At 43.1% G+C, this 21596-nt stretch overlaps 1 protein-coding gene across 1 annotated transcript in view; it reads right to left on the bottom strand.

Annotated features, from left to right (window-relative positions):
* Positions 1-21596, bottom strand: part of LOC130205383 (netrin receptor UNC5D-like) — a 181429-nt gene that overhangs the window by 41101 nt on the left and 118732 nt on the right. Inside the window, exons 3-4 of the mRNA XM_056432711.1 lie at positions 9328-9471; positions 9060-9163 (exon numbers count right to left, since the gene is read on the bottom strand). Of these exons, the coding sequence (XP_056288686.1) occupies positions 9060-9163; positions 9328-9471 (248 nt within the window). The remainder of the gene's footprint in view (positions 1-9059; positions 9164-9327; positions 9472-21596) is intronic.

Genomic DNA, 21596 nt, shown 5'->3' with positions numbered 1-21596 from the left:
ATCTATCCATCTATCTAGCTATCCATTTAGAGGTTGTATCTATCTATCTATCTATCCAGTTAGAGGTATTATCCATCCATCCATCTATCTATCTATCTATCCACCTACCTACCTACCTAGCTATCTATCCATTTAGAGGTATTATCCATCCATCCATCCATCTACAGACCTACTCACCTACCTACCCACCCACCCATCTATCTATCTATCCACCTACCTACCTACCTACCTACCTACCTACCTACCTACCTACCTACCTACCTACCTACCTATCTATCCATTTAGAGGTATTATCCATCTATCCATTTAGAGGTATTATCCATCCATCCATCCATCCATCCATCCATCTATATATCTATCTATCTATCTGTCCATTTAGAGGTCTTACAGTCTTTTAAATATAGATTAAAGGATGGTACACTGTTGTTCTTCCTGGCTTCTGTATTTCACTGCGGCCGCATCTAGTATCTGGGAAGTAGTGAATTAACCTTGACAAGTGGGATGTGTGTGTGCTGTATCACCTTCTCTGCAAACACTGCACCCTGTTTCACAAAAGCATGACAGAGGTGAGCGCTGTTATTTTATTATCATTAATTATTTTTTTGCACCAGGGTCACATTATACACCATCTGTGTATTGTCTGCAGTATTTGGGAAAAGGCATCTCTGGGGTCACAGGGAGGCGACGTAAAGGCTTTTTAAAAACAGGTTTGACCCTAAAATCAGGACTCAGCAGCTTATTTTGCTTTTTACTTGTATATCTTCACTCTAAATAAAATGCTAACTATTTCCTATTACAGCATGCGTTTTTTACAATGTGAGAAAAAGGTCAAATTAATTAAAATAAGGATGAAGTCATTTGCCACCAACCCCTTAAAAAGAGGAACTTATATAAGTATGCAGTGCTGTAAGTTGTGCCAACACAAGCACACAGTTCTACCTCTACTTTTTACAATATGTTTAGATTACTGGAAAATACACAAAATATTCTCATTAATTTCAGGAAAAAAAGAAAAGCCACGACTAAAACTATCAAACTACTTTTCCCCTATAAACAATTCTGATGGAGAAATATGCTGAGAATTCCCTGTGTGGAAAATTAACCCCCGAAACGTATTCATCTGCATATTTATAAAGCAGTGCCAAAAAATTGCTCTGGACTGGCACCAATATCTAACCATTATGTTTTGTGAATTAAATAAACGAGAACATTTAGTGGATAATATGTCCCCTCAGGAAACACAGAGTACAGCTTCATGCAGAGACGTGCTCCACTGTATTACATTTAGAAGGTTTCTCTCAATGACAAATCTCCTTTTCTATCACAATGGAGCGTGTCAAAATAATGACTCTGATAAATGTCCAGCTACGGTCTATTTTGCATTATTAATCGGTTATTAAAGCATCGTAGAGACGTGTCTTTTTCTTTTTTCTTCATTTACAAGGAACCACAAAGGCAATGTCATTAGTGCACGTTCATTTTCATGGTTAATGAAAAAATACTGGATATGGTCGTGCAGTACACTTAATGCTTTACTTTAGTGCACTTATTTTGAGAACTGAACATTGTATTTTTATTCATGGTGGTTTTATTACAGATGAGTTGGGTTGTATTATTCGATTTTGTAGGTTTTGGGTTTAAGGCAATGTTTACACACATTATAAAATACGGGAAAGAAACTCTTTTATCAAAGCTGCATCCCTCCAGGTGGCGTATAAACAGTATTAATGTTTCTATAGGTGGCTTTCGGGAGATGGTCCGTCTGCTAGCCTCATCCACTGTTGGGGTTTTGTATCTCACTGTAAACCCCGACTCAATGGATGCTGTATTAACAATCTACGTGAGCCGCATGTGATGTAATATATGTCAGCGTGACACTAGGGGAGAAACTCTGCAAACAATTTAAACATCTGTGAATGGATGTAACAATATCTATTCCATAAATAAACTGTATTTATTGTGAGTCAGCTGCATCATGGTGCCCAATCGGCTCCACAGGGTCAGGAGCACCAATCAGAAAGTAGCTCTCTCAGTGTTAACCCAAACCAGGGTAGCAAATGTACATCTTTTTTAGGGGGCAATTTCTGCCCCCACTGACTGAAATCAAGGAGAATTTAAAAACAAATTGGGGGCATGTGTGAAATAACATTTAACTTTGTTCAAAAATAATAAATATACTTAATTAGGCTTACAGTAAATGAGTAATTGTCATAAAAAAGGGCAATATTAAGACGGTGAAGAAAAATAGGGAAATATTGAAAAGACTCATTAATTGTGTCATGTGTTTGGGTAAACAGGAACTTTCATCTTCATCATCACGGTGAACCTGCTCTGGGTGACAATGCGCTGTTTAGTGAACACACTGTAAAAAAAAGTTGGACTTAAAGCTCAAAGTTTGTGGACCAGAAATGGATAGAAGACGAATATTAATATAACTCTGTTGCACTCGACTATCTTTTTGCCTATTAGTTGAACTGTACTGTATTGTACTCTTCCCCTGCAATTCTCTGAATAAAAATGTCAATTTCAAGGTGACGCAACGCCTGGTTATACTGCGTCTCTGTCTAACTGTATAGTGTCTAGAGCCATGGCGTCATAATGATAGTAATAAGAGGTGGATTAATTCGGGTGGGACTGTGTAGGACCTCACTGAAGGCCCAGGCCCCCACGGCACGCCACTTAATTTGTTTAGCTTATTTCTGAGATCATCATCATATACAAGGCAGTGTACTGAATTTTAATGTTAACACATGAAACAGTGTGTATGCCACGCAGCATCGTAGCGGACGGGTCTGACCGGTCTGACAGAGGACGGCTGTGGTGTGGACTTCTGGGACTTCTGGGACTTCTTTGTCCCTCGAGTCAGTTCACTTGCACAAACATGAAGTCGTCCATCTGCCAGAAGCTTCCAACCACACTTAAAAGACAACAACTTTCTATTCAATCCTTTTGAGTTGGTATCGATAACAAGTGATCTGGGTCTGTGTGTTGAAGTATCGATTGCTGCGGTATCGACCTGCCCTTCACTCGGGATCACTCTCTCCCCTCACGGCAAGAAGTGTTTCAGATGCGACGTGTTTGAGACACCTTCATGTCCCCGTTCCCAATATGGGCTGTATTTTATGCATTTATAGAAGAATGAAGGGCTTTGGCTGCCGCTACTGCAAAATAAATGTGTTTTAAGACGGCCTAATGTTACATTTGAGACATTTGTGGAAAAATACTATCTTGGAATTAGAATGAATTAGTGGGAAAATAATGCAAACATTTGTCTAAAGAAGTGGAAGGCCCTTATTCTAAATAGCAAATAGAGAAATATTCGGGAACTAAAAGTATAGGCATCAACATATATTTTAATGCAAAGACCGAAACACTTTCCATACGCATCTGTCGGGTTTTTGATGTGGCTGTTTTCTTCACACTTCTTTTTTTAATGCTTTAAAATCGTTCTAAATGATGGTAATTCAGTGAATGTACGTACAGTCCACCGCTGATGGTGAATTATAAAGGCATTTGTCAAAGTGACGTCAAAGAGGAAGTAGAAGGGTGTAACTGACCACGCTGCTGCCCCTCCAGTCTCGCTGTGATAGTAGAATACATGCAAAGCTTCATTTTCCTCGTCCCTTATCTCGGGGAATTATTACGCTGAAGCAAATTAAAATAACCATCTTGTACGCCGGTTGTTTTTCCACCTCACTCTGCCCCCCCCCCTCCTCCTTTACTCTCTGCCAGTGTTCGCTGTAGGAAGTGTAAAAAACCCAGAGTGCAATTTGCATTCGGCGTCGGTCCTCGAGTCTCCCCTTCGGGGTAAAGCGATAGAGAGATGCACATGCTGATGAGGAGGGACTCAAATGAGCCTGATAAGCCGCCGCCTGGGGAGCACCGGGGAACAGATTTGCTTAATTGGCTAATTTGTTCCACTTAGATAGCGGCAAACCAGCGTTGAACCGCACCACACCTAACCCGGGCCGACCGGGCCTCGCGGCGGTCCGCTGGTGGCGCGGTTGTCAAGGTCACCGCGTTGACCGTTAAACATCAGCTCATTCTCACGGAAGCTAATGAAAACCGAGCCGCATCCCCCTCGGAAAGTTTTCGCTCCAACTTCCGACCTAGTTTAGCGACGGCTCATTTTCCAGCCTGGGATGAGAGAGAGAGAAAGAGAGAGAGAGAGGGTGCAAAATAAATAAATTCAAGATGTATTGAAAGCAGCACCAAACGGTCAGCAGGGGGTCCGTGAACCATGCAGCAGAGCATTTCTCTCCTGATGGCTCCAAGCTGTTTCAAGGGCTTGAGATGAGACGTGAGGTATCGTTTTGACACAGGAAATAAAAGTATGTCCAGTTAAAGTCGTTCAAGTTCCTCCCATGCATCAGGCCTAAACACTCAATTATTCAGAAAGCAAAAAGCAAGGTCCTTACATTTACAATCATTTAAATGGGAAGTGAAGGCGACGCGAAGACGATCACAAAGCTTTGCGGTAGGTTTGGTTCCATCTGATTTAATTAGGGTTGAGTTTCATTAACGAGCGCTCGCCTCCTCTCACTTCCCTCTCCGCCTTCCCTCAATCATGTGTGGCCTTTTTTTCTTCTTCTTCTTCTTCTTCTCTCAATGCAACAATGACTCTCACAAAATCACATTAAACAAATGAGCCCTCCGAATCTGACGGCGGCATATTCTCGAGGCGGGGGTGGCTAAACCCTTGTTGTGTCCTTGGTTTATCTCCACACCGTCTCTGGAAATGTTATGTTCATCACTGAATAATTACATTTTAAGTACTTCAAATGACTTTGGATGAGAGGCTTGATGATTAATTACACTTGGTATAGAATACTTGGGCGGTTAATGTGGGGCTAATGATTGTAAGACTGTTTTCTTTTCCTAAAGTTATTGGAGATCTTTTTTTATTCTCCACCACTAAACTTTTACACTTACAAAGGCAGCGGGCAGCTTTTCCTCGTTTAGAGCGAGACTAAACATGTTATCTTAAGTAGGCTGTATAATAAATGTCTGACAGTTAAAAATAGAATAATCACCGTCCTGGTTGTGCCAAACAACCTCGAAATCACTTATCTTTTGTCATTAATCCTAAAAATACAAACACAAATTCCATAGTGATAACTGATTTGTGTGATTTTGCTTTTGTGAGGCGATAAAAAAAATCCTGAGTAATAAATAAAAGAAATGCAATTTTCCGTGACAGTTATGTTGCCTTATGGCGTCCAAATTGTCTTCTTAGAGCAACATTAATTATGCAGTCATTATTACGGCCGTGATCGTTATCCTCCGGGGATTTACATTTTAGTGCAGGACTTTTTATTGTTTTCAAGTCAAACTGAATTTAAAAAAAGTTTGTATAACGATATTAATTATACAGGACAAATCTGGTTGTTAGCAAATGGCTAAATAAGACTGCAAAACGTCCTCAAACCGAACGCCAGTCGGCCTTCGGCTAAGTGGTGCTAACCGTGATGTTTGTTTGTAGCTTTTTCCTCGTGGCGATCGCAAAGTCATAAAGTTTGTGTTTATTTGTGAAAAACAAAAGAGGGAATCAGTGCCACGCTATAGGCTACTTCATTCCTGCACAACTCTATAGGTGTTTTCTTTTTATCTGTTCTGTATACAGTATATATATATATATATATATATATATATATATACACTACCGTTCAAAAGTTTGAGGTCATCCAGACAATTTCGTGTCTTCCATGAAAACTCACTTTTATTTCTCAAATGAATTGAAAATTGAATAGAAAATATAGTCAAGACATTGACAAGTTTAGAAATAATGATTAATATTTGAAGTATTAATTTTGTTCTTCAAACTTCAAGCTCAAAGGAAGGCCAGTTGTATAGCTTATATCACCAGCATAACTGTTTTCAGCTGTGCTAACATAATTGCACAAGGGTTTTCTTATCAGATATTAGTCTTCTAGTTGATGGAAATGGGCCTCTATACACCTCTGGAGATATTTCATTAGAAACCAGACGTTTCCACCTAGAATAGTCATTTACCACATTAACAATGTATAGTGTGTATTTTTGATTAATGTTATCTTTGTTGAAAAAACAGTGCTTTTCTTTGAAAAATAAAGACATTTCTAAGTGACCCCAAACTTTTGAACGGTAGTGTATATATATATATACACAGTACATTTATGACTTCTTCGTTTTAGCAAAAGAGAATTTTAATTTCAGTTTGGCATTGAGAGAAAAAGTGATTATGAGATCATCATGTAACAGCCTCAACATCACAGTGCATATCATCTGTTTTCTAAACGGCTCCCTGTCTATAAAAAGTGGAGCCAAGTGAAAGAAGATTTGGCCTCCGCGACTCCCGCCACCAATAAACCGAGGCAGACTGAAGCTCTTTGACTGCGATGCATCCTCTGTGGTCTGACTAACAGATTATTGCCTCTGGCGCTGCTGGAATAGATAATATGGCATTCTCTGATTTTCATCAACATCCTACACAGCAGCCCCCAACAAAAAAAAACCTCCCGCGTGGCTTATAGTTACAGCGAGATGCGGATAAACCCCCCCTCTCCTCCCCCCTCACTGATAGCGATGCTCCTGAGATCATTGGAGAGAGCGCCGCCATAAGGGGATTTCAAGTCGTAAAGTGGGCCGTTTGTGTCTTAAAAAAAACGACATGCAAATTTGGAACTCATTTTCATCGGCGTCGGGTCAACTCGGCAGTCGTTGCGACTGTTAAAGTATTAATCTCCGTCGGGCTCTCCGTTTTCCCGAGTGCAGGAAAATGAAACGAATGATATAAATATGGCTCGGAACACACATGCCTTCAAACAGATCACGCTGCACCGTGACCTCAATTCCTTAAACTCAAGACGGTGGCTGAGCTACAGCTTTTCGCTGAGAGCCAAATTTCCCAGCGCTGGTAACGACAAGAAAAAAAAAGAGGCTTTTAACCTCTCAGCGGTGCCTAAAGTCACGAGAGAAAGAAGAAGAAGAAGAAGAAGAGAACAGCCACAACCACAACTTCTGATGTGAGAGGTGCAAGTCACACTAGAGGGAGCTGGATTTTGTCCCTGCATTATTTACAATTACCATTCTCTTTGTTCGCCGGTCACATTAATACATGCATGAGGAGTTGCCTATTTGACGACCACAATGCGTGGGGGGGGAATGGCGGTACACCGATGTTCCATTTGTGAGAGCTGAATCATTCATCACACACACACACACACACCCTGAGGAGGGAGTGAATGGTCATCTTTAAGGAGTCTTAAATCCCCCATCGACATGATCTATTTTTTTAGATCAATGTGAAAGTACAGAACGTACAATGCAGCCAGCTGGAGGAATGTGTGGGCTGTACACATTTCAGGTACATGTTCACTTATACCAACTTTCATCTTGAAAACAAGATGAGCGGTGGGGTTTCAGTTCACACTGTTTCCCACCATCAGTTGGGATTAAAGTGAATTAGCTGGCTATGTCTGAGAGGTTTTTTTGTTATACTTATTTCCCTGTAGAGCAATCTAGTAACTCCAAGGCCTTAGTTCTCTTTAGAAAAATACAAAATAAATTAAGGCAAAACAAAACAGTCCACATAATGTTAGACACCACATCAAATCAGCAAATACCGTCCAGTTTGAGTAAAATAGACTCATTTAGAGACACATGAACTGCTTAATATTGTAACGCACTGAATCCACTTCAGTGGACGGTTCAAATAAACTCTTTGCAGACTCGGTGACAGAAAGGTGATGAAGACCATGGCGTTCTTGAGATGGCTGTTACATTGTCTAATAGTCTCTCTCTGTGTCGGGGGAAGGGTGTGAATAAAGCTTGAGAAACACCTGTTTTATTCTCAATAATCTTTAGTCTGTCCTATCGATGACATAAATATGTTTAGGTTTTGTTGCCCTGCGGTAATGGCCTAAAAATCCCCAAAAATTAATGAAAATCAAATTTGCTGAATGTGACGGTAAAACAAGTCTTTTAGATCATAATTAAAGATCTCTAACACAAGTCCCTTCTTAAATAAGCCCCTTGAGAAGAAGCAGAAGAAGAAGAAGAAGAAATCACATACAGACGGCGCGATTTGGGAACTTCTATCAGGAAACTAAAAGTAAGTTAAAAGGACCTGAAGGGGTCTCTACGACCAAATTACATCGGCCACATGACCGCGGTGTAATCCGAGTAACTTCCTGCCTCCTGCTCCACCCAGTAAACAGGCCCCACCCACCGCCTACACTACCAGGGAATTCCAGTAGGTGAGAATGCGTACGCTAAACCATCTCCTGTTGTGTGTGATACGAGTGTGGAAGGGCAACGTCCTCACCTGACCCCTCGGACGTTTTTTATTGCTGTTAACAAACATCCCCAATGTGAGCAAAGCGTTAACTACAAGCAGCATGAAAACAAAAATCACCAACTTATTAGCCGTTTCAGTCGCTGGGCCTTTTGAAACGTGCTGGTCGGGCTTGTCACTTTGTTGGCGAATGGATCACGTACTGTGCCTTTAAGTAAATGCAAAGCTCCAGATGCTTGGGCACACAGGCTTTGATATTGACATATCTGCCTGCTGAGCCTATCAGAGCGCGGCACAACACACACCACTCAACGGGCCCGTCCGCAAGAGCCTCATTTTATATTCATAGCGCAAATTAAAATGGCTACGACAGGCTCCCTCTTTCACACACACACACACACACACAGAGGAGTGGGAGAGGCGAATGATAGTGGGAGTGAATTGAATACATGACATCTAAATAAGTCATCGCCGTACAGCCATTTCTTTTTAGCAGAGAACACAGCAAACAGAGAACACAGCGATGCACATGGACGGACAGATATTGCTCCCAGTGTATGAATAACGCCTCCTCTCGAACAGAGCGAGTCTGAGGAAATAAACAAACGGCATCTCCAGCTCATCAACTGCAGCTCGGGCTCGGCGCTAAACTGGAGAAGGGATGTGCAGATGCTGCAGAGCAACGCCACGGCGCCACATGAATACAGAAACCAGACGGGTGGCTGCTCCTCTGCAGGCAACGCGGGAGGAAATGTTCCTTGTTTGAAGTGCGCGAAGCCCTCACCTCAGCCACGGGCACTCCCTCTGGGGGACGACAGTGCAACACCATCATGCCGCTCAGAGGCACCTCGGCGCCTTGGGGGTCCCGCTCAAAGTTCTTCCTCAGGTCTGAGGGGAAGAGAATAAACAACCAGGATCAAAGCACAGCGGGAAAGGAAATGACCTCATTTCCCGCTCGCCTGCGTGAACTTCCGGGAAATGACGGCGGCGGTTATTTTTTTTCCCCGCGGACGTTAAAGGTCATTCCGGTGTCACGGTGGCGCGGCGCTTACAGGCGATGCGGACGGTGGCCTTGCGGCTCTTGGAGGTTCCCAGGTGGCTCCAGGCGACGCACAGGCACCAGTAGTTCTCCGGGCCGTGGAAGTCCTCCACCTGCTGGCGCGACACGTTGATCAGCACCTCGCGGGTCTTCAGCCCTGCCGACAAAGAGAAAGCAGGCGGTCGGTCGCTCGGATCGGCGGCGGATCACGAGGCCGATCAACGGAGAGGAAGAGTTGCAGGGGGGGGGAGGGGCACAGGGAGATGATTGAAATCTGAATATTATAAGATTATCAGGGGTGAACAGAGCTACTATTTGTCGGGAGGAAGACAGAAAGTCATTCGAAGGAGCTTGCTGTACTTGCATCTAGTTTTTGTTTTGTTTGTATTTTTTGTTTGTATTTTATTCAGTCAATCAAATCAAATACAATACAATATTATCCTATATAATATACAAAAGAGAAAGACTGAAAAGGTATAGGTAGAAGCAAAACATGCTTATAAATTCCTATCCTAAATTGAAATCAAAATAAATCAGAAAATTAATTTAAAATAAAGAAGAAAATAAAACAACAAAAAAACCAACAATAAACAAAATAAAAAACAAAATATATTTATATATACTACCACATACATCTTCCATATTAATACGTTTTTAATTACATTTATAACTCTCAAGAATTGTTTTGTAAATAATTTCCATGAAAACCAAAAAGGAGTTCACCATTCTTACATCCATTTCAACATTATTCCATAATTGGACTCCTACAACAGAAACACATCTTCTTTTAATCCCTTTTTTAGCCTTTTGTACCGTGAACTTACAAACATCTCTCAAATCATATTTACACTCATGTATTGAAAATAAACTTTGTACACAGTCTGGCAGTGACTTTGCTTTAGCTCTGTACATTGTCTGCATTATTTTATAATAAACCAAATCATTAAATTTCATAACACGTGATCTGTAAAATAAAGGGTTTGTGTGCTCATAGTAGCCGACATTATTCATGATGCGTATCGCACGTTTTTGTAACACAACTGTTGAATATAAAAAGGTTTTATAGGTCGAACCCCATACTTCCACACAATAAGTTAGATATGGAAGTATGAGTGAGCAATAGATTATGTACAAAGCCTTAGTAGTTAGTACATCTCTACATTTATACAGTTACACTAGTTCACAGCTGTAACTCTGGAATGTGTCCTTCTGGTCACATGACATCTATTGCACCTGTCCATCCTGGAGAGGGATCCTCCTCTGTTGCTTCCCTTAAGGGTTCTTGCCTTTTTTCCCTGTGAAAGGGTTTTAAAAAAATTTGGGGGGGAGTTTTCCCCGATCCGATGTGAGGTCAAAGGTCAGGGATGTCGTTTGTGTACAGATTGTAAAGCCCTCTGAGGCAAATTTGAACATTAATTTGTGATATTGGGCTATACAAAATAAATTGAATTGAATTCCTAGCGCTCACCACGTCATTGTGCACATTCATTCCTACGTCATTAGCGGCCTTTTTGATAAACCTTCTTTCAAACTTCAGATGGCGAGCGACGCAAGACGCCGGTTGGAGTAGAGATTGTCAGAGAGCCCTAATGTCCTCCTTCAGTCTCTGTATAAAACACAATACACACAAGTGATGCTAAATGCCATCCGGTGGAGACATTCAGTGAGCGGAGGACCACATCAGCCTGTTATTGTTTTAAGGGAGAGCGAGAGCGCTCCATTTTCTCTTCTCTGAAAAAGCATTCAAAGAGCTATCATCTGAGGTCATAAAGAAGTGCAAAAACAATGCAATTAAATGTTTCATTTGAACACCGATACTTTTAATGACGACGGAATCATCCATTCCTGCAGCAGGACTGTTACTCGATGTCTCTTCGTTATTATCCGTGTATTGTCTGGGATGCAGCTCGTAATGAGCTCGGCGTCAGACGAGTTTCTCTGAGACGGGTGACGGGAATTTAAAAGCCCGGTGTTTGAATCACGCCAGACTACGAACAAAAGATGACAGATTCAGAACCGTAATGCATTTTATGGAATTGAGCGTCGAGGTAATTGCAGCTTTCAACCAACACGCTGTCCTAAAACCACAGCCGGCCTAAATTGAGGTACCAATATGTGCGTGAATGAATAGATACACAATGCAATGGATACAGTTCTGAACGGATACTTTAAGTGTCTACAGTCACTTAAGAATGGGAAGTCACAATGAAACCGATTATATATTATATGCAATATTTGAGTTTTATGTTTAACCCTCCTGTTACCTTCACATTTACTAACATATTTTACCCTCGGGGTCAATTTGACCCCAGCAATTAAAACCTCCAGAAAATTATTAGAATTAATATTGTTTCCCAAGTTTAAGTGTGAGGTACTTTATGTTTGTTTGTTGACTACCTAAATAGCCCTTTAAATATATAAAAAAGTTGATATTTCTTATATCTTTGACACAGTGAAAAACAGCCTGGGGTCAAATTGACCCCAAAGAACACCGACGTTAAACATTGAATGGGGTCAAATTGACCCTAAAGGTAACAGGAGGGTTAAGTATCCGCGCAAACAAAAAACAACAGTTTTAATCAAAATACATTGTCGAGCAAATATCCGTACCATTGATACAAATAAAAATCTACAGAGGAGCACCTGCTCGAAAACAAACTCACGCTGGAGCGTTTCGTTGGAGCGTTTCTGTGACAGACCGTGTGATTTTTGCCAGTTGAATACTTTGAAGTGTGAGCTTTGCGTTAGAAGTCTCTCAAAGGTGAAAGTAAGGCGGCGTTAACAACGTGCTGCACCTCCTCCCGTGAATCCATCATCGTACACGGTTTGAATCCTGGTTATGAATACAGATATGTAAATGCATACCTTTAAATAACATGAATTTAAATACGGATTCCTTGGTGTCGAACAGATTTAAATCTTCTGCTTTTCAAACCTTATTTTCGAAAGGCAGTAAATCAATAACGGTTGTACTTTACACTGATTCCGAGTACAGCTAACAAGTCACGCCTCGCGACACATCTCACAGCAGCTGTTCAAAAAACACTGTACCGCCCAGCCTCTTGTGGCTTATTGCTTAATTAGGCGGCCCCGCACTTGGAGGAGGCGTCTCTCCACAGGATTCCCAACGTCACGCCGAACATCGCAAACAGCTCAGACAGGAGCCGGGATGAAATGGAAACTAATAATACAAAATGAAAGGTTATCAAAGGGAGCTTAATGAAGGAATGTAAAACAGAAATGTTTTCCCGAAGACACTGTAATCCTCCGCGGTGACTGACTGATATTATGTACAACACACACACACACACACACTCCATTTAGCCCTGTTCCAGCGCTACAAATTATATCCTTAATCAACATCCCTGATGAAGTGAGAGGGAGGCTGATTTAACGACATGGAAATAAAGACACACAATTTCACTCAAGGGGGGGGGGGGGGGGGGGGCGGAGGAGGAGGAGGGGGATAACTTTGCATGATGCAGATTTCTCCAACATGTAACCAGATAGGTCAAGTGCTCAAAACTCAGAAGAGAACTCGGAGGTTCAGAGCGTCTGCTCGCCTCTCCCCGCGGTCGTTGCTCCATGCGGGAGCTCCACAGATGTTCCAGATGTGTAGGTTTGAACATATGATGAGGTGATGAAGCTCGGCTCCGCCTGCAACTTAAAGCCAAACTCCTGTTCCAAAAGTGCAGATTTGAGGAGTTTTTCAGCATCTTTTCATCGACACTTCAAACATCGTCCCCCCGGTTATCTTTCTGAGAGTCTCGATAATATGACATCTCCCTTTGTATTTCAGAGAGGGTTCCAATAGGAATACTGTTTTATCGGTTCATTCATTTTGGTGCTTGATGAAATGTTATTTTCTATATTCTCTTACCAGCTGTTCATATAATTGAGAGGAGTATAAATAAAAAACGATTAGAGACGCTTCCTCACGACCACGGCGACGGAGAGGAGCTTGGCAGCGCACCTCTTCTGCTGCTCCGCCGATGCTTTCATGTCCTCCTCTGCAGCTCAATAAACCGTCTTTTAGCCGACGTAATGGCGACAGTCTTCCACGGAAGCGGCAGCGGTTTGACTTCAGAAAGAATCATTAGCTTAATAAATATTTACTGAACGTGCTTTTTAAAAAATATATCTCAGATCAGTGGCTACATCTGGTTTGGTCTACGTAGAGTCTTCAATTTTGGATTTAATAATTCTTAAGAAGTAACTAAGCATCCAAACTTCAGAGAGTAGTTTTTGACAAGCGGTCTCACGGCTGCGTCGTGACAATAGCGCCGCCGAGGAGACGAGGGAATGGGTTGAGCTACGTTGTCTCCTAATTCTCCCAATCAGACCTCCTTATCTTTATTGATGACGGAGGAAGCAGAAGAAGCTAATGCATAAACAGTCTGCTGCTGACGCGGCGTTTTACGCTCAAAGCAACAACAACAAAACGGAGTCATCGAGGCCCCCGCTCTGCCGACTCACTCCAAAAAGCTCTTTTCGTCTGGCATGAGAACATGTCTGATTTTTTTTTTTTTTAATTGAAACCTTTATTTTAACCAGCTGAATTTCATTGAGATAAAAAAAAATCCAATTTTCGAGGGTGACTTGATCATCAGAAAAAAAAAGAAGAAAAAAAATCAATAAGTTCCGTATCGTAATACAACTGTGCTAAAAAATTTTTTTATTGAAAACTACAATCAACAAAAACAGTTTTGGGGAAATGTAAACACATATTCATTAAAGCACAAATGAAATCAAATCCCCCCACAGTGACGGGGGGGGGGGGTTCTGCTGAAGGCGAGACAAACAAAGAGAGAAATCAGAAAGACACTCGGACTCCCGGGTCCCCTCACGCGAGGCAGGGATCAAAGAGCTCAGTCGCCTCCCCCGAGTGTCGGGGGACCGCTCTCTCTCTCTCTCTCTCGTTTGAGATATTATCCAATAACTGCTCGGCCATGGCGACGACACCGCGACCCGCCGGTACGAGCGGCCGCTCGGCCCCTCGTCCGCGGGCCTCGCCCCCGGCCGCCTGTTTTCCCTTTGTCGCCTCTCCTTTTCCTCCAGGCTCCTGACCGAGCACCGCAAAGCCTTCGCCAACAGCCCTCCAGGCGGAGCGGCTTCCACGCGGCGGCCCCTTTAATCACGTCCTTTAATACGTCTCTAACGTGGCCCCTATAGAGGCGTCAGGGGGAGATACACCGACGCTCACTTATCCCTTTTGTTTCCCCCGTCTGCCTGGCACGGGGCCCGCGCTGGAGTCCAGCCTTTGGCTGAGTCCACGAAAAAAAGGCCCGATGGGAGCCATGTGGTGCCAGATCAGCTCCGGGATCCGATTGGTCCACCAGGTGCGGGGTCGGGGAGGTCTCCGCCTTTTCTTGGTCGGGCGGGGGGGATTTAGCCAACCCTGTGTGTTTGTTTTAGGGACCCTGGCGAGGGCTGGGGGCTGTCTGTCTGACGCCAACGCAGCTTTGGGGAAATGTCCGTGTGATGTGACATCACGCGGCTCGCCGTGTGTGTGTGTGTGTGTGTGTGTGTGGGGGGGGGGGGGGGCAGACGCAGACGAACACTGCTAGACAAGTGTAACATGCTCCCAGCAACATCTTCAGTCTGGTCCCCGCCGTGTGTGTGTGTGTGTGTGTCATACTTAATCCCGGAATCCAAAGGACGCATCACTCCGTGCATAAAGAATAAAAATAAAAAAAATCATAATTCGGCCATTAAAGCGCCGCAAGTTGTTATTTGCGTCATTCCCCGAGTCGCCTTGTTTATGTTTATCACCCCCGAAAAAGAAACAACGGCCCGCCTGCTTATTAGGGGCCAGCTTTGCACACACAAGTAGTTTCCACTCTGTGGGCCACTTCATTTGTTCCACTTCCATTTCCTTAACTAATGCGCGGTGACACCGAGAGACCCCGGGGCGTCTCGCTTTCCCCAAACCGGTCCCCACTTCCCTCCCTCCGTCTTGAGTTCGGGTCGGGGTGATGGTATCTCCCAGCCGGCCGGGATCATGACACACAACAGTGGAGTCAGTCCTTGACAGAGCATCAACGGGAACAGACATCCATACTTCCTCTCTCTCTCCCTCACTGCAGTCAAACGCTTTCCCTCCATCGCCATCTCTCCATCACTGGCCTCCTCCAGACGGCCGACGATGCGGTGTCCTCTTTCCGTCTCGCTCTCTTTGCTCTCCCTCTCCACTTTCCAGCGTCCTCTCTCTTTCCCTTCATCGTCTCCTTCTCTTATCTCCCCCAATCAGGGGTATCGTGCTTTCAGCCGGAGTCGACGGGCACAGATACCCCCCTCCGTTCCGCCTTCCTCTGCGCTCCTCTTTCACTCCGTCCTTCAATAAGCTCCCCGCCTTCCCCCCGCGCGGGGCGGACGCGGGGGAAAGTGGAGTCGTCTTCGTGATAGGTCACGGCGCGCTTTGTTTACAGAGACTGTTCTTCTTCCATTTCCTCTTTGCACATTCAGCCCATTCCCCCATCGATAACCGAAAGGGACGTCGATAAAGGCCGGGTACGGCTCCCTGAGAATCCTTCTGAGGAGTTTATCGGTGCAAGCTGTTCTCCTGGAGGGATGTTCAAATCTGGGCAGCGCTGATTACATCCAGCTGAGCCTCGTCAGTCTTTAGTTCATCAAAAGGCTTAACCGTTGCAGGGGGGGGGGGGGGGGGGACAAATAAACACTGCCGCCATAACTGTGGTGATCAATGTGACAGAATCCAAAGCGTGGGTTAAAAGATTACCGTTGTGCCGACATGAGGAAGAAGGCAACAATTTAGGATGCTGCATTTTCCGTGTTATAATTGAGCAGCTCTCACTCTTTCTCTCGCTCTCCCATGATGCATTTCTCTTCGTCTCAGGTCAATCTCAGGGTGCGGCTTCAGCCATCATCTTGCGTCGGCCTGGAAAACCCTTCAGAGCCACACAGGAAAGTGCCTCCGCAATCGTAGAGTCTGGACTTGAATGTGCTCTCCGCAGACGGTTCTTTCCATGTGTGTGTGTGTGTGTGTGTGTGTGTGTGTGTGTGGGGGGGGTCGGCCATTACTGTCACTTCAGATCAGTTTCCTGTTTTATGGTTGGCGTCGGGCCGGTTCCCTTCAGTGCTGCGGCGGAGGCACACGGACATTTACGACGGAGTTTGACGCTCGTAAAGCCAGAAACTGTGTTTGCTCGACATCATAACGTCCGCTCTGGAAGGGGGGAACGCTCCCTCGCGTGTTGCACAGCACAGATCCACTCGTCTTCTCAAACAGTTATGCGTACCCGCAGGAGAAAACCAGGAAAGCTCAGTATTTCATCTCAAAATTAGTGAGAAACTATTGTGGTGGATAAAATGTTTCAAATTGTTTGCTTCCACAACATATATATATATATATATATATATATATATATATATAAATATATATATATATATATATATATATATATATAAATATATATATATAAATATAAATATAAATATAAATATATCAATATATATATATAAATATATATATATATAGCGTGTGTTAAACTTTTCCATTGTGTTATATTTGGCTTAAATTACATCTCCAAATATGATTTCGAGGGCACACATAGCTCTCTCCCTGCTGTTCCAGTTTTAACCGGGAGTGAGGAGACTGGCTCTTATGTGTTTTTCTCATTATTGTTCCTGAAACTCAGTTTTTATTTATTGTTGGTGGTGAAGTCTCATTAAACGATAACACATCAGACACGGATATTTCCTTTCATTTTGCAGCATCGCAGCCATAAACAAAACATCTGCCAAAAAAAAAGATTTCCAGCTGGGGTTTTAAAGTCATTTCCACCATGGGCCACACCAGCATCACGGCTGCCTCTTAAAGGGCCGGTGTAACTGTATAAACTACTCAAACTTATTGTTAAATAACTCTCTTTGCATTTGATTATTGTTTTTTTTTAGTGTAGAAATATTGAACATAAGAAAATTTCTCTGATATTATAACGGAATTTCTATTTAATTGTAAACCTTCGAAATAAAAGCGCAGGATAATTTTTTTTTTATTTCTTAAAAGCTGATCGTATGTCTTTCAAGCCGTCAGGGGCCATATAACTTAATGTGGCGGGCCGAATCGGGCCTCGTGGATGGAAAATCCAGCCACAAAACTATCTTCATATTATGACATTCAAACTGATAAGATACAGGATATTCAATGCATTTACTTCCTCGAATTCTCACTCTGACTCAGCAGATGTGGACTGCGGCAATACGACCGTCACATTCTGCCCCCCTCCGGGTCTCTTTTCAGTCAAACACAACAATGACAGGCAGCTGATCTGTCACCCGACAGCCTGCACTCGGAAACACGAGAGCTTCTTTAGCCGCCATCACAGATCTCGCTCTCCCCGGTTTTCTTTTCTCTTCAAGCAGTGAACCCTCCATGGGCCTAATTATCCACCACAATAGTTGCTGATTAAAAACACCAAAAAAACATGTTTTTTTCAAACAGAAATCACCCAAATCAATACCTTTTTCTTATTAACAGCTGCTCAGGCACTGCACACCAGGGGAGAGCCAAGTGTCATGATGGATGAGGTTTATGCATGATTAATTATTCATGCTTTATTTGCCAGACATCAAGGCGTTATTCATTTTCTCTGTTCTGTTAATAATTAAAGCGCGTGCTTGTGAGAACTCAGTCGTTCCGCTGTCCCGTGGAAACCATGCGTCTACAAGATGAGGCGATTTTGTTTGCGATAAAATGAAGGATGATAGGTTGCTTTGTGTGTGTGTGTATCTGGAGTGCCGACCAGCTCACACACACAGTTGTTTGTGGGCTTTCTAGATTTGAAAACACCAATCGGATGCGATTCCTATGTTTCATGCATGCTCATTAGAATATGCCACGCCCCATCGGACCAGCTGGAGAACTACCTCTGCAAAGTCCAATCAGAGCAGACTTGGCTTTTTGGGGGGAGGGGGACTTAAAGAGACAGGCGCTAAAACACAGCGTTGCCGACAGAGGTGGGAATACAGGTATATTCAGACAACCTGTATGAACAAAAATATATATTTTTTAATCATTAAAGCATTTGAACATGTTTTAGGAGAAACTCAAAATACAAGTGCCTAAAAATAAGCATGGCATGTCCCCTTTAATGTGTCTAGAACGGGCTCTAAAGAGAGAAGGATCCCTTGCCTTGGTACTGAGCCGACTTCACGAGTACCGGATGTGCTAACCATGTTGGTATTGAGCTGTTCACCCGTAACAGAGACAGTCAAACATATTTCGTCTGGTGGTTTCTAATTCTCTGCGACGTGCAGACTGTGAACGCCTGCCCAGATTGAATTTCAGCACGGAGACAACCCAGAAGGCCCGAGAAGATGTTTCTTTTTCTTCCAGAAATAACACATGACGCAAACAAGCGATGCAATATTTGTCCGTGTCCATGACGGTTGTCTATCTCAGCGTCATGAGGAAACCGAGCCAACGACGGCGACGGTGAAGCCACCTATTATCGTACATTAGCTGGCATTTTCTGCATTGAGTCTATTTAAGGGAACCATATATCTGGGGGAGCGTCGACTTTTTACCTGCACACCAACCGGCTGATTTTCATAGCATCGCAAAGCCTTCCAGGAGGAGTAGCGCTCTGACATGGAGGTGTTGTTCTGTTGGGTGTATTCATACCCTGAGTGTTGGGCACAGAAGGTGCAAAGAGGGGAGGCGCCAGTACTTTCATTCAAATGAGGCAGCACAGAGCGAGGTGTTGGTGTTTGAGATGAAAGACGGATCTTTTTATGTGGTAAGAATAGAAACCCAAACGTTGGGTTTTAGTTTTTTTGGGGGGGAAAAGTGCAACGATTCCAGGGATAATGCGCAAAATTTAAATAAACAGTTTAAACGAAACAATTCCGAGCGAGTAGATGTGATTTCAGGAAGAAAAAACCACTCTGCAGGAGCTTTAGTACGGGGGCTTTACACGGAGACGATGAAGGACACGCCTCCTACGCGTCCTCTGATTAAACCCCGACCGGCACCGGGAGGCAGCGGGCCGGTATCGGCCGTATTGATCCGCTGTGTTTACATTAAACCTCCAGCACACACCACCAGGCGGCTGCAGACCTCCAGCCAGACCTCTGCACACGTCCAGCTGGCCGGTCCGGTTTAGTGATGGACAATGAGGCATGGACACGTGTCATGTGACAGGCACGAAGACCACGGACGTGCTGATCACTCGTTCTCCGCCTCTCAAACAGCTGCGTTACCGCGAGAGGATATTCCCTCGCGCCATCGCCTCCTTTTATTTTTGTTACGCAAAAACCGGCACCGCATTTGATTTCCTGAAATGCATTTATAGCTGTGATATTACACAGGAAGAAGAACGAGAAGGAGAAGAACAAGAAGAAGGAGAAGAATGAGAAGAAGAACAAGAAGAATGAGAAGAAGAACAAGAAGAAGGAGAAGAAGAAGAATCACGAGAAGTAGGAGAAGAAGAAGAAGAATTAGAAGGAGAAGAAGGAGAAGAAGAAGAATCACGAGAAGGAGGAGAAGAAGAAGAAGAAGAAGGAGGAGGAGAAGAACAAGAACAAGAGGGAGAAGAAGAAGAAGAAGAAGAGTCATATAAAACAACTTAAAACACCTCTAACTTTCTATTATGTATTTCTACAGTGACGATGCAGATGTCGGTGAAGCTCATAGTGCAGTGTGTGTCGGTGTGTGTCGGTGTGTGTCAGTGTGTGTCGTGTGTGTCAGTGTGTGTCAGTGTGTTGGTGTGTGTCAGTGTGTGTCGGTGTGTGTCAGTGTGTGTCAGTGTGTGTCAGTGTGTGTCAGTGTGTTGGTGTGTGTCAGTGTGTTGGTGTGTGTCAGTGTGTGTCGTGTGTGTCAGTGTGTGTCAGTGCGTCGGTGTGTGTCGGTGTGTGTCAGTGTGTTGGTGTGTGTCAGTGTGTGTTGGTGAAGCTCAAAGCGGATTACGAGGAAATTGGAAGCGTCTCTGGACAATAAGAAGGGAAACGACGTCTCTCTAACTCTGTTCTCTCAATGTCGCCACAACTCCTCATTAAATGCTGCACCATCACCGTTTGGTGTTGTGCTTTCTTATATTATTATATTATTATATTATTATATTCACGTCGGCAAACTCTGCATTATTCACACATTATGTTTCCTTTCCTGGAAGTGGGCCATTTAAAAAAAAGCCCCGGCTGTTCAGAAGGAGCGAGCGGCGTGATGAGATTGAATCGTTACGCCGTCACTGTCACTCCACCAACTGTTCAGATTTGTAGTTTCCTCAACGCACCACACGCTTCGTCTCTCAGAGGCTCTGGCTTTAATAATGGCCACATAACCGGTTTAAATATTGTGTCGTTGACATAATGACAATATTTATGTGGATTAGGCGTTGTGGGCCATTAAAAAAAAAGCCCCGGCTGTTCAGAAGGAGCGAGCGGCGTGATGAGGTTGAATCGTTACGTCGTCGCTGTCACTCCACCAACTGTTCAGATTTGTAGTTTCCTCAACGCACCACACGCTTCGTCTCTCAGAGGCTCTGGCTTTAATAATGGCCACATAACCGGTTTAAATATTGTGTCGTTGACATAATGACAATATTTATGTGGATTGGGGCGTTCAATGATTATATACTGTATGTATATATAGCAACAAAGCATGTTTACTCCAGATTATAAAATGACAAAAGCAACAGGTGAAATATATACTATATATATACATGCTCATCCTCCTGTCAAGAATTATATATTCATAAAATATTTTAATTTCCAGAAACAACACTTTAAAAAAATGTGTATCTTGCATAATATATCTTGCAATAGATCTTCTCCATAAAAAAAAAACCCTGCATTGCATCATTTTCCATTGTCTTCCTCACAAATAATACTAATTATTACTATATACAGTAACTCTAATACTAACGCATTTAGTTCATCAGACATTCAATTCAACATGTTTATTCCTCATATTTGTGATTGTGGTCTGTGCTGCCTCGCTCTCAGATACTGGACTCGTCTGTGGTTCTTCCATCTTGCATATTACTTTATAACTGATCCAGATATCTTCAAAAAAATATAAAACCTAAAAAATGTAATGAAAAATAATGAATAGACACATCACCACCGATAACAAGTGATGAACTCCATTCTCAAATAAGATCATGATGTAAAAGTACTAATGCAACAGTACGTTCAAGATCATAAACAAGTAAAAGAACATGCATATGAATATATTCAGTAATATTCATTATTAGTAATATCATAATCACACTGGTAATGTTTCTAAAACTGTTTCATATTCCTTAAAATAATGTGTCC

Source organism: Pseudoliparis swirei, chromosome 15, assembly GCF_029220125.1.
Source record: "Pseudoliparis swirei isolate HS2019 ecotype Mariana Trench chromosome 15, NWPU_hadal_v1, whole genome shotgun sequence".
In the NCBI taxonomy this organism is placed as follows: domain Eukaryota; kingdom Metazoa; phylum Chordata; class Actinopteri; order Perciformes; family Liparidae; genus Pseudoliparis; species Pseudoliparis swirei.
This window is presented reverse-complemented; position numbering and strand designations above follow the sequence as displayed.